We start from the raw sequence: 12,671 nt of genomic DNA, 5'->3' as shown, positions 1-12,671 counted from the left end.
CATACAAAGGCGAAATAATTTTTTTTTTAAAAGGCAGGCATTCTTTTCCATCTGAAATGTTTGACAGATTTAACAGCTTTCTGAAATAAAAACTGATGAAACCTCAAACAGAAAAGTCCATCTCCTGTACACGAGAGATTACATTTCAACAGGTGAGGTTTACTACTATCCCTTAGACAGATGCAGATTTCATTAATTAATTTATTTATTTGGCAGTTGTTAAAAATATAGGGAAGACTACAGGTTTACTATTGGAGCACAGTCTACCTCCTGCTGCTCTGAATGCTGAAGACTTCAGCGTGAGGCATGTTTCAGAATACAGTTGTCACAACCTGAATGCAATTTCAAGTCCTGTTACCAACTAGACCAACACTTTACTGATATTTTGACCTGTATTTCTGACACGGTTAAAGTGAACCAAACTGACAAGCAACTGAAAATTCAGGCAGCTGCAGCCACATGCACAAAAAGAGATACGGGAAATATTTTAACACAATGGCTTGAATAGTTGAACAGAATAGTATTTTTTTCTAATAGCTAATAGTTATATACTAGAAAGCTATAACACACTTTTTATAGTGATAGTAAATTCATAAAATGTTGTATCAAGGAATCATCTACAGTGAGACAAAACATAGGAAGCTCACTCCCTGGTACAAAGGCAGCAAACCAAAATAACTTGCATTCCAATGCACTTACTACAGGAAGAGAACTAACTGCATATAGAACAGAAACCAATGCCCATTCAAGTCGATGGGAGTCTTTCCACTGACTCGAGGGGACATTGGTTTGGGCCCATATTACAAAGAAGAGCTTTTCAAATGTTACTGTGTACTGGATGCATGTTTCTATATATACACATTATGGACATAAATATACTTTTATAAACAGAGGACCAGATCCTGCAAGCATTACTGTTGACTTCACTAAGAGTTTTTGGCTTGAACCTGCAGTGTTGAAATTAACATATACAGAAGACTTGAAGGATCAGACCCAAAGACTCATACATAGCATTGCAGTCAGTACAAAATGTGAAGGTATCCTACTTTCTGTGCTTTACAGTTCTAATGAAGCCACTGAATGTATAGCTATCGTAACCAAGATGGGAATCTACAGTGAAGATATCCAAAGTTATTTTGTTTCCAGAGGTTTGAACAATATCAATAAATAAATATACAGATCTCCAACTGCATGAATCAACAACAGGGTCAGGCTGATGGTAAATCTCTTTCACAACTGAAATAAGAATTTTTGTTTGGGTTTTATTTGTATTTTAAGGACAATATCACTATATTAGGCTAAAAAATAACCATTATTACTGATAGAAAAATATTTGTATATACTTTTCAGGAACTGATTCACAAAAAATCATACAATTAAGACTATTAATAAAAATACCTCAAACTGACAGGTGCTGAACACTTTCTACAAAATAATATCTTTCAATTCTTATTGACTTCAACAAAAGTAGACTGCACTTAGCACCTTAAAACAACAATAGTATTAAACTCTAGATAGATGCATAGACAGATAGATGGATAGATGGACAGACAGTCAGATCTTCTATTTTAGTGGTATCTGGGCATCTTGAAACATTCCTATCATTTCTGGCATCTGAGCAACTTACAAATTGATTTCAATGAACACATAAAATTCTTTATTTCTCACCTTCCATCCATTAGTCAGCAGAAATATTTGTTTTCTTTGTTGTTGTGTTTTTATTGTCTTTGTTGCTGTTTGTAGGTGCTATCCAAAACCTGCTCCCATTGAAGTCAATAAAGGTGATAGACAAACAGATTGATTTCTGCACTGTGTTTGATTGAATTCAAAATGGATTAATCTGGAATTCAGTCAAGATTTTATTTATTTTACTCAGCATTAATTTATATTTTGGATATTTTATATCAACATCACCTATTCCCCCACACAGTAGTTTTTTGTAAAAACAAAAATACCAGACAAGATCCTCAGCTTGGGTAAATCAGCAGAGTTTCATTTACTTCAGTAGATTTATGCTGATTTACCTCAACTGAAGATTTGGCCTCAAATTTTTAATTCTTACTATTAGCAGTGTATGTAAATGAGTGCTCATTGCGTTCTTCCTGTAGGCAGAGCATGCACATTCTAATTAAAACAATACTACAACAGTGACATAGAGATTTTACTAATGCAAAATATAGTGTGGTATTTTGCAAAATGTAACATGATTACAAAGAGACTTCACAGTAAACTACAGCAACTGCATGGCAACTTGAAATAATGCTAGATAATCTCCTGACAAAGGGTGAACAATTCAAGTTTCACTTTTCATGTGGTATGATAGCAGAAACACTACAAAGATACACAGAGGTTTTATAACAACTTTTCATTCTTGCTAACCTTGCTAACTGTTGAAATAGAAAATAAAAGGGGAAATTATAGGCACGATCTTTGTAGGTGAACCTGCTAGCATTTAGACACCTAATTACCTAAATATGCCTACAAATCAGATAATCGAACAACTGAATGTATTTTCACTCACAATTCATTGTGCTCCCAAAACCATAGGTTAGACTGAGGCTGCTTTAAAAATGTGGAGATAATTGACAAAATGGGCCAAATTCTTCCATGATTTACACCCTGTGCAATTTTTTTAATGAGGACAATATGAAGTAGACATAAAGAGATAATGGGCCTTATGTTTATCTGACTTACATCCATGCAGTGTGAGCCTAGTCTGCACACAGTTTTTGTACCAGTAATCTATTTTGGTTAGAGGTATGTTTTTTTGTCTTTTGTTTTTTTTAACCAAAATAGTTATACTGGTACAGGACACAGTTATATCACTATAAAGGTGCCTTATCCCAATTTATCTTATTCCCCTTCGCATACAGAAATTATACTGGTTTAATGCATATTTATAATGATATAACTGCATCCACAATAAGAGGGTCATACCACTCAAACTATAACGGTATTGTTAACACAGTACAACTTGTGTGTGTAAACAAGCCCTTAAGGTCACAGTTCTGTAAGATGCTAAATCTTAAGCAAGCTTAAGCCCTGTTAGGACTAGTCATATGCTTTAACTGAGACAAATCTTAAGTTTCTTGCTGATTGGAATCCTGGCTAGAGAAAAATATTGGCCCTTTATGTCTTCATGTTGATTTCTAACAGAAATATGCCAATGACTATAGATATGGGGTAAATTCCTCCATGATTTACATCCTCCTGGATAATACCCTTCTTGTTAATGGGATTGAGTGGGATGTAAATCAGAGAAAACTTGTCTCCAGTGATATATCTGGCATATACGATTTTATAGATCATCCTCATGATGTTCCACCACAGGCTGTGAATTAAAAGGAAAAACCAAGGCTGCAGCAGGGAATGTTGATGATTTAGTTTCACTTTTTCCCTCTGTGATTGTATTGAATCAACACCTACACTAAAGGAAGTACCAGAGAGAGCTGCACTTCAGAAGTGAATGAATAAATAAAGGTTTTAAAGGATTTTAGAATCTATTTAGATGGAAGGTGCTAAGTAAATCCAAATATTGTCTGTGGCTATTGCTAGATTTTTCAGAACATACTGCTTTCTGACTGGTACATTATATTCAGTATGTTGAATACCAGATGGGTCAGATGAGGCCCACAGTAAGCAGGCACAATGAGACTGAACTGAGAAGGCAATTTAATAAATGAGAGCTGTATATATATGTGTGTGAGAGTGGGTATATGTTTGGATAGATATACTGATATATGTGAGTGTGTGTGCGAATATATGTATATATGAAATATGTGTCAGTGTATTACATGCTTGATATATGGATAAACAATTCTAATATGAAAATATATAGTATAGCATCCATGGAGCAATGTTACCTATTATTTAGCATTCCCTCACATTAAATTTTGTATGTGTTTGTTTTCAGCCCCAATATGAACTTCTGCATAATCCACACAGGTAAACTGTGTACTTAAAGAGTTGTCAAATGTAAATGGGTCACTGTTTTAATATCTTTAACATCTGTTGTTTATACCCAAGAAAGCACACCAGGGGCAAGAAAATTAATTCCCCAATTGCTGTCAACTGAGTTAGGGAACAGCAATAAACAGCTTACTGTAAAGCCTCTAGCTACAATAAAATCGCTGTCAATAAAGTGTGGCTGATATGGTTTTGCTAGAAGAACACATTCTTTGGAAATTAAAATCTGAAATGGTAACTAGAAAGATCCCTTCTTGTCCCTAAACACAAAAGAATAGTATCACAAAACTCCAATAGCATTAAACTCTTAGGATCCTATTCTCTCTACTGTGTGTGATGTGATTCTTATTAGCATTTACGAAAGTTAGGCATTGCACATCCAGGTGAGGACAGACTGCAGTGATTCAGACAAAAACTCTCTGCATGGAAAACCGATTTAAAGAGAAAGGAAGCTTGCTAGGCTTTTAACGTATGTAACTGTATACACAAAATGTTCCTTATTATAGCTTAGCATTTACAGTGCCACAATTGAAAACACTATTATAGCTTAGGGTTATGTTCAGATTTCCATTATAACCATGAGTTTTCACATGCTCTTAACTGCTGAAAAACTCTCCCTTTCAGCAGAAATTTTCCATGCTTAGTCTCAGCTCAAAGATAAATTTCTTTAGCCATTTGAGCAAAATGTGTTATCCTATTTTTGAGCTATGCAAAGGTGGAAAAACATACTGTACTTTTTCAGCATTTCCAGTTTTTTTAAGACATACATAACTCAAAAACAGCTGTATTTTATATGTTGAAGTCCTCTCAGTGGCTAGTCCTCACCATGAACTAATGTCCAGGCTAACATGTAAAAATAAAATAACCATAAGCCTAAATAATTGAAACAATGAAATTATAGTTGATAGAAAATGCAACTTTGTGCATCTGCAGTAAAAAATTGCCACTAAGAACAATACTATTTATGGGACTATGGAATGCTAAGAATACATAATGGTAATCTTTACAAGCTATGAAAAATTCTGTACTGCTATTTCACTGTGGATTACCACAGTTGCGCACACTTTCAATTTTGCAACTGTGGAAGAACACATTAGATGCATTAATGTTTTAATCTTTTTTTTCTTTAAAAAATAGAGAAACTGAATACAAAAGCTTCAGGTTACAATTTTAAACACACCAAAGTCAAAAATTGCCAAAAATTACATTTGACAGATCAAGCTTAAGTGATCTTCACTCATAATACTGAGCCTTCATTCTTCATATTCACTCCATACTCAGGCAAAACTCCCATTGACTGAATAAGGAGCAAAGAATTGGCCCCACAGAATATGTTGCATTACTGTTATGCACTTAAATATATACCTGAATATGCAATATGAGTAATGTGTAAGTTAAGTTTACTATTAGAACCTTAAATTTTTGTATTTTCTGTCTTCTGAGTGCTTGAAAATTTAGGGTCAAAGTCAGTGCTTGTTTACCTTGATTGAATTCAGTGGAATTGTACACATTTCCGAACGGGTTTAATATTGGCCCAGATACAGAAAAGTACTTAAGCATGTACTGTAGTCCATCCCTACCTAGGACAACCTTTAAGCAGATGACTATCTCTGATCCTGTGTTTACATCCATTGACTTCAATGGGATATATGTATGCACTTTAAGTTAAGCACACACTTAAGTGCTATTCTGAATAGGAATGCTTTCATGAATTGAAGTCTTTGCTCCTAACTTTCAATGTGACATTAATGTAAGGTTTTTAGGCCTATGTTACTGCAGTTTTACAGTGGTTTATCTCCTTCCAAATTTGTTAGAATAGAGTTACATTACTGTAAAATTGGAATAAAGCGTGGTGATTTGACTTTCATTGTCTATCATTTCACTATTTATCCTGTTGCTAAAATTATGGCACTGAGTAGGGTTTTTATAAAAGAAAACTTTTCACACACAAGAATGCAACATGCTGTCTTCTGCTGTATTTTGTACTTAGTTGTTTGATGCATTGGCTCAATATTTTGGATAATGTTTTTGTTCAGTTGAATACTGAAATGAACACTGATGGAACACCCTGCATAGATTTCAGTATTATTCATGGGTCATATTAGTGACTACAGAATCTGAGCAACAAGAGCTGACAGTGGGTAACATTCTTTTCATGTTCCTAATTATGTTAATTAGCTCTGAAAAGACACTCCAAAGTTCGAGTTTCAGAAGTGCTCTGCTCAGAGCAGCTACCAGGTATTCTGCATCATAGGCACTTGGGGAGGGCTTTGGTTTTTATACTGGGCACTTTTTGAAACACCAACCAGCATAATTCAAAGTGGTGTACAGAAGTTTAGACAAGCAATTCCCATTGGATTTAATGGCAATCACATAGCCAAAGCCCAACAAAGTATCCTGAAAGATTTTATCATGGGATCCAGTCTTAGCAGATGACTTAAAGTCAATAGGAGTTTTGCCTGATTTTAGTTTATCAGCAGTACCTAATGCTATGTATATGTGTTTTCATCATGGATAATAATCTTAAATAACATTTTTAATGGAAAATATATCATGATAACATTTCTCAGGTAAGTATTCCCCTAACCTTCTCCCTTTTTTATTCCAACATTCTCTGCAACATTTCATGGACCCTTTCCAAATTACAGAAATAAATACTTTCTGCAAAAGATGCAGGTGACCACTCTGCTATAGCTTTTTAGCATAAAATACAGAAATCTTCAATTGTAAATGCAAGAAAACAGTACAATGGCACAGAATTAAACACTTTTTCACAAAGGACTTTAAAAAATGCATTTCAGATCTTACATTATTTTCACCTAACATTCTATAAGAAAGATTTTATTTAAAATTTTATATTCTACTTTAAGGACATACTCTATATCAACAAGGCTTTAAAAAACCCCAACAACCCATGCCTATGAAACTATATTCAATTTCTGCATCATCACAGGGAACAGTAGCAAAGATACATCCTAACTCTAGAGATCATAGATAGAGAAACACCAGACTGCTAACTCATGCTGCCACTGTTGGCTGAACTCAACCATCAGAAAATGTTGTAAGGTCAAAACCCTTTGTTCCTGTAATACTGATCAACTGGAAAATCTATTTTAAAAAATCAGGCTTATGAATGGAAAAGCTCAATTATAATAATTGTTTATATCAAAAGAACAATAAAATATAGTTGCATTTTCAGTCCCATGTAGCATTATACCTCTTCTATAGTCTGATTCAAAATCCATGCAAGTCAATGAGAATCTTTCCATTGCCTACAACAGGATTTGAATCAGGTCCATAATACAAGAATGTGAGTATACTGACTGGTATTATTACTAAAACTCAAGCAACATTTGTTTAATGTAAAGAACAAAAAAGAAGGTGAAAATGTTGCCTGTAGGTTTTCTGCCCACATTCAGCTGACATGTGTTCAGTGCTGACATTCTGTCAGGTAAATCATTTTAGTGAACTTTATTTCCTTTATTTCCTTTAAGAGTGATTCTTTTAACAGAACGTTGGAAGTTAATTTAAGTTAAATTAACAGCACCTCTGAACACCAAAGAAGGAGGTTTTCAAATTTTGTAACTAAAATGGGTGAAGAGTGTATTCCCTCATCTGAACAACCACAGATTACCCAGAGCGCTCTGCACTGGAGGTTTTTAAATCAGCATTTAAAAAAAAATATGCTGACCGGAGTGCTACTGTAGTGCATAAAACATTCTGAGAGTTTACCGGGCTTTATAGTCCTTGGAAAAGATAGATTTTTGGGTGGAGAGTTTTCTAAGTGTTTCTTCAGTGTCTCATTTCAAGTCTATTGAGGATTTTTGGAGTAGTTACCTAGACAGCAGATGCCTTGTAAGTGCCTGTTTTAAACAAGGTGTCTTGTTAGTATGGCACCTTACAGACACCCAAAAGTCAAGACATGGTTTTGGGAACATCACATTCATCTTAGATAAGGCTAAGGGAAGTACTTGGTCCTAAATTTGCAACTGACAAAATCTTTTTTGCAAAGGCAAGGTTAGATGTTCCTTGCCTGCTGTTCTAAAATTCATACTTTGTGGACCCCTAATAAATTCAGACAAATCACCATATATTGAAGATTACAATGCCTACAGTAATATGAAGTTGATTGCTAAACCCTAGAAAGTTGGTGCAGTGAAAGCTAAGCACTAAGAAGCTGCTTTGCAAACCCGTAAATTTAACTACTGGTTGCTCCAGTGCAACTATGATTAAACAAAAGGTTTCTTTGGCTGTAGTACTACTTTGATCCTCCCTCCCCCATTTCCTATCTACTGCAGGATTGGCACCTGGCCAGCACAAGCGACACAGTACCTTAGTGCCATCTACAGGCTATATTGACATTCTAATTTAGTGGCAAAAGACAAGCATCAATGAAATAAATTAGACAGCGCTGCATTTAAATCTTTATTAGCAAGGAATTATTAGACCTAAGAAAAACTAATGCTGGATTTGGTTGAAATATGAGTTTATCAGCCTCCTAATCCCTCTTCATATGGCATATTTCACAGTTTAAAATGAGTTATGACAGATCACTTATGCATAACTAAGATGAGAAAACATGTACAATGGGCTGATTTTTTTCTGCATAATTAAGTTGTATTTAGAGCGAATGCATTCCTTTTGAAAGTATACTTTGGCCATTTTTGAAAATATGCAAAAAACTTTCTATTAGACCCCTACTATACTCTAGAACAACAAAATAATTAAAAATCAAAACAGAGGAAGACTTCCTTATGGCTTAGTTATATCCTACCAACAAACCATATGCTTCACAGCTGAAGTTCCTTGGAAAGTCTGCTATCTTTGTAAGTGAAAAAATAAGAACCCCTTTAACAACAGTAACTTAACAATATTCCAAATTAATTTGAAATATAAAAGACACTCAAACCAGCCTCACTTGAAATTTAAAAGTGAATTTACATATCCCCAAAGTAACACATTAATCCTGAAACAGTCAAATTTTCTCTTTGAGTGGAATTTGGCATATTAGAAAACACAGTTTTTCTTCTTCAGTAACCTTTACACTGGGACACTCTTGGGAAAACAATTTGACTTTTAACAATGTATTTCCATTTTTGATCTGTTGTTTATGCACACACAGATATGTGAGTGTGTGTGTGTGTGTGTTTGCATGCGTGTGTATATGTGCACATGTAGTTCTGTTTAATAATCAGTGACTCTTAAAACTGTGAAATATCAGAGGCATTTTACAAGTCCCCAGACAGATGGTAAAGTGGTCGTTTTTTTCTCTCTCCATATTATAACCAAGCTAAAAGTAGACCTAAACAAAAGACATACTGGCACTTTAATACTGGTTGATTGGGCACTTGTATGCAGTACTTATAGACCAGTAAAAGTGCTCATTTACCTGTCTGGTGTGTAAGGGGCCCTTTGTCTTGAAGCCTCCTTGGGAACTGCACTCTGAGGCACTGAAGTGATCTGAACTAGTGGAAGAGCGTTTGGAAAGGGTGTCACAACCACCAACAAAGGTGTTGTCCAACGGAAGTTCCTGAATCACATGATGCTTTTTCACTGATACTGGAGTGTCAGGTTTAAGATGAAAAGCAGACTGTGGAGAGGCAGATTTGTAATGCTTAGCAAGATCAGGACTGTTAGGCTTAAAGGTTGTTGGTGGTGCTGTGCCCCAGTCAAATCTTCCTATACTTTGCTCCTCCAGCTCAGCTGGAAGGCTTATTGTCCCGTTGATAGGTTCATGGACAGCATCATCAGGTTTCGACTCCTCAATGGTAACAAAATTCAAAAGAGAACTTTTAGGAGACTTCCTTTTCTTCCTTTTCTTTTTCTTGTTCTGTTTGTTCTCCTGATTGGGAGACATCCATTCAGCACCTTGCTTGCTCCTTTGTGCCGCTTTGAACCTAGATGCATGTCGACAGCGAACCAGAACCGTGACAAATATCACCACTATCACAACCATAGCACCTGCCACTATAGCAATCATGATAGTAAGATAGTCCTCATTTTGATAGGGTTGGCTACTGTCCCCTATGTTCCGGTCTAAGGGTGTTTCCATAGTCCTACGTATCAAGTCATAAATATAAGAGGCATTTCCAGCAGTGTCATTTACATACAAAAATACAAGCACAAGAGTATGCAAGGATTTAGGATAACCCAAGTCACTTATGTTGACCACTAAACGATGCAGCCCCACGTCAGTAAGAGCTGGTTTTTCTTCCAGAGTAATATTACCTGTCACTGGATCAATACGAAATAAACCTTTGTTATTTCCACTTACAATTGTATATTTAAGTTCAGCATTCATTCCAGTGTCTATATCCACAGCAAATACTTCTGCTACGACAGAGCCTGGGATTGCTGAGAGTGGCACCAACTTAAAAGAAGTATTAGAAGGTGGGTAGATGACAACTGGGCTGTTATCATTAACATCCATGACATTTATTGTTACTTTCGCTGTAGAAGAGCGAGGAGGTTGTCCTCCATCAATGGCCTTGACATCAAAGGTGTACGAGCTCTGCTGTTCTCGATCAAAAGAAACATTGGACTTTATAACTCCAGAGTAAGGATCCAGCACAAAGTTCTCATTATCATTCAGGATGGAAAGGGTCACTGCTTTATTTTCCCCTGCATCTGCATCGGTCACTGTGATCACTCCCACAGTGCTATACTTTGGTAAGTTCTCAGATACAAAAAACTGAAAGTGATTATGAGTAAATTTGGGACTGTTGTCATTTTCATCCAGCACAGTAACAATTACAGCCGCTTGACTCTGCAGAGGAGGGGTGCCGTTGTCCCTTGCTGTTACAGTGAAAATGAAACGTTCTTGCTCTTCTCTGTCAAAAACTCTGGAGGCTGTCAAAACTCCCGTCTTTCGATCCAGATCGAAAAAGGAGGCATTAGGGCCAAGCTGATAAACAATGTCTGCATTTTTCCCACTGTCTTCATCTGTGGCACTAATAGTTGTTAAGTATAGACCACGACGGTTGTTTTCAGAAACTGACAGCTCAATTACAGGCTGGCTGAAAATTGGAGGGTTGTCATTTTCATCCTCCAGTTTAACTCTTACCAGGGCAGTCTGGTTCAAACTGGGCTTGCCAGAATCAGAGGCAACAATTTTAAAGCTGAATTCTTTGGTGCCCTCATAGTCCAACAAGGAAGAGGTCTCTAACAAATACTGGTTGTCATAAACTGCCTTCAAGTGAAATGGGACCTCTCTCTCAATGAAACAGATCACTTTGCCATTCACATCAGTGTCCTTATCTGAAACTGTAATTAGGGCAATCTTTGTATTGACAGGATCTTTCTCAGATAAGTATACTGTGCCATTGATGGGACTTATAATGTACCTGAGGTCTATGTTAGGAGGGTTATCGTTTACATCAGTGACATTGATGGTAACAGTTGCCCGAGCAGGAGTAGAGCTACCGTCACTGGCCAGCACTGTCACTTTGTGAATAGCAGTCTCTTCTCGATCTAAGGACCTCTGAACTGTAATCAGCCCTGTTGTGTTATTTAAAGCAAAGAGCCTTTTGGTTGCAGGGGCAACTTGGGCACCAAAAATATATCTGATTTCTGCATTGCTTCCTACATCTGCATCTGTAGCATGAAGCTGAATTACAGAGGTGCCTACTGGGGCATTCTCTGGTATGTGAACCTCCACCTGACTCTCTTTAAAAACTGGTCTGTTATCATTGACATCACTTACTGTGACTTGCAGTATGGCTGTGCTGGATTTCTGAGGGGTTCCTCCATCCTCTACTTTGATTTTCATCACATAGGTGTCCTTCTGCTCTCTATCCAAGTTTTGCTGTACGATCAGTTGAGGCCATTTCTCTCCTTCCGGAGTTTCAACAATATCCAGTCCAAAGACACTCTGCCCATTTAACAATTCGTAGTGCTGTACACCATTGAAACCTGTGTCAGGATCAGTTGCTGATGGAATTGGAAAGCGGCTGTTGATCAACGTGTTTTCAGGTATGGAAATATTGATGACAGGAGATGGAAACATAGGTGCATTGTCATTGGTATCTTTTACAATGATTTTTATTTTGATCAGCCTAAAAAAGTCATTGGGGAGAATCACCACTTCAAGTTCAAAAAAACACTCATTTTCTTCAGCATAGGAGGCTCCAGCACAGAGTTTTTCTCTGTCTATTCTATTAGAGGTGGTGAAGATTTCCCCAGTGGTGCTGGACACTTTGACCAAAGGGGCATCCCCTGCTTTAGAAACCAGTCTGTAGACGAGGCTGGCGCTGGTCCCTGTGGCAGCATTGATGTGAGAAATGTTCAGATCCTTTGGTATGTTTCCTATGGGTACATTTTCAGGCAGCTCCTCTCTAATAGTGTAAATAAGTTCTTGAGCTATAGCTGAATCCAGCCTTAAACAGGCAATCAGAGCAGCCAACAGGTAAAAATCCCTCAGGTCCATGATAATGTGTTTATTCTCTTTTTCTGGATTTTAGGATTTAAAGGTTTCCACAGAGGAATGGTGCACGATTTGCAAGAGGAGGCGTGCATGGACTGCAGGATGCATTACATCTCATTTCTTATTTGGAGACAGCAACTGTCAACACAATCACACAGACGAGCATTATTGTTTCACAAAAAAACAAAAAACAAATCCACAACCACCAAGAACTACTACTCATTTTTGCAATGCACACTAGCACACTGTACATATCCCTGCTTCTCCCTTTTACAACCAATCC

The 12,671-nt window shown here is 36.7% G+C and overlaps 1 protein-coding gene across 4 annotated transcripts in view; it reads right to left on the bottom strand.

Moving 5' to 3' along the window:
* Positions 1 to 12,391, bottom strand: part of PCDH9 (protocadherin 9) — a 904,685-nt gene extending 892,294 nt beyond the window's left edge. For all 4 annotated transcript variants that reach the window (XM_045011849.1, XM_045011856.1, XM_045011868.1 and 1 more), the window contains exon 1: positions 9,356 to 12,391. In XM_045011849.1, coding sequence (XP_044867784.1) covers positions 9,356 to 12,391 — 3,036 coding nt within the window. The remainder of the gene's footprint in view (positions 1 to 9,355) is intronic.
* Positions 12,392 to 12,671: the final 280 nt, after the last annotated feature.

The sequence above is a fragment of the Mauremys mutica genome, chromosome 1 (genome assembly GCF_020497125.1).
Source record: "Mauremys mutica isolate MM-2020 ecotype Southern chromosome 1, ASM2049712v1, whole genome shotgun sequence".
Taxonomy (NCBI): Eukaryota; Metazoa; Chordata; order Testudines; family Geoemydidae; genus Mauremys; species Mauremys mutica.
Note: the sequence above shows the minus strand (reverse complement) of the source record. Positions and strands in the feature narration are given on the sequence as shown.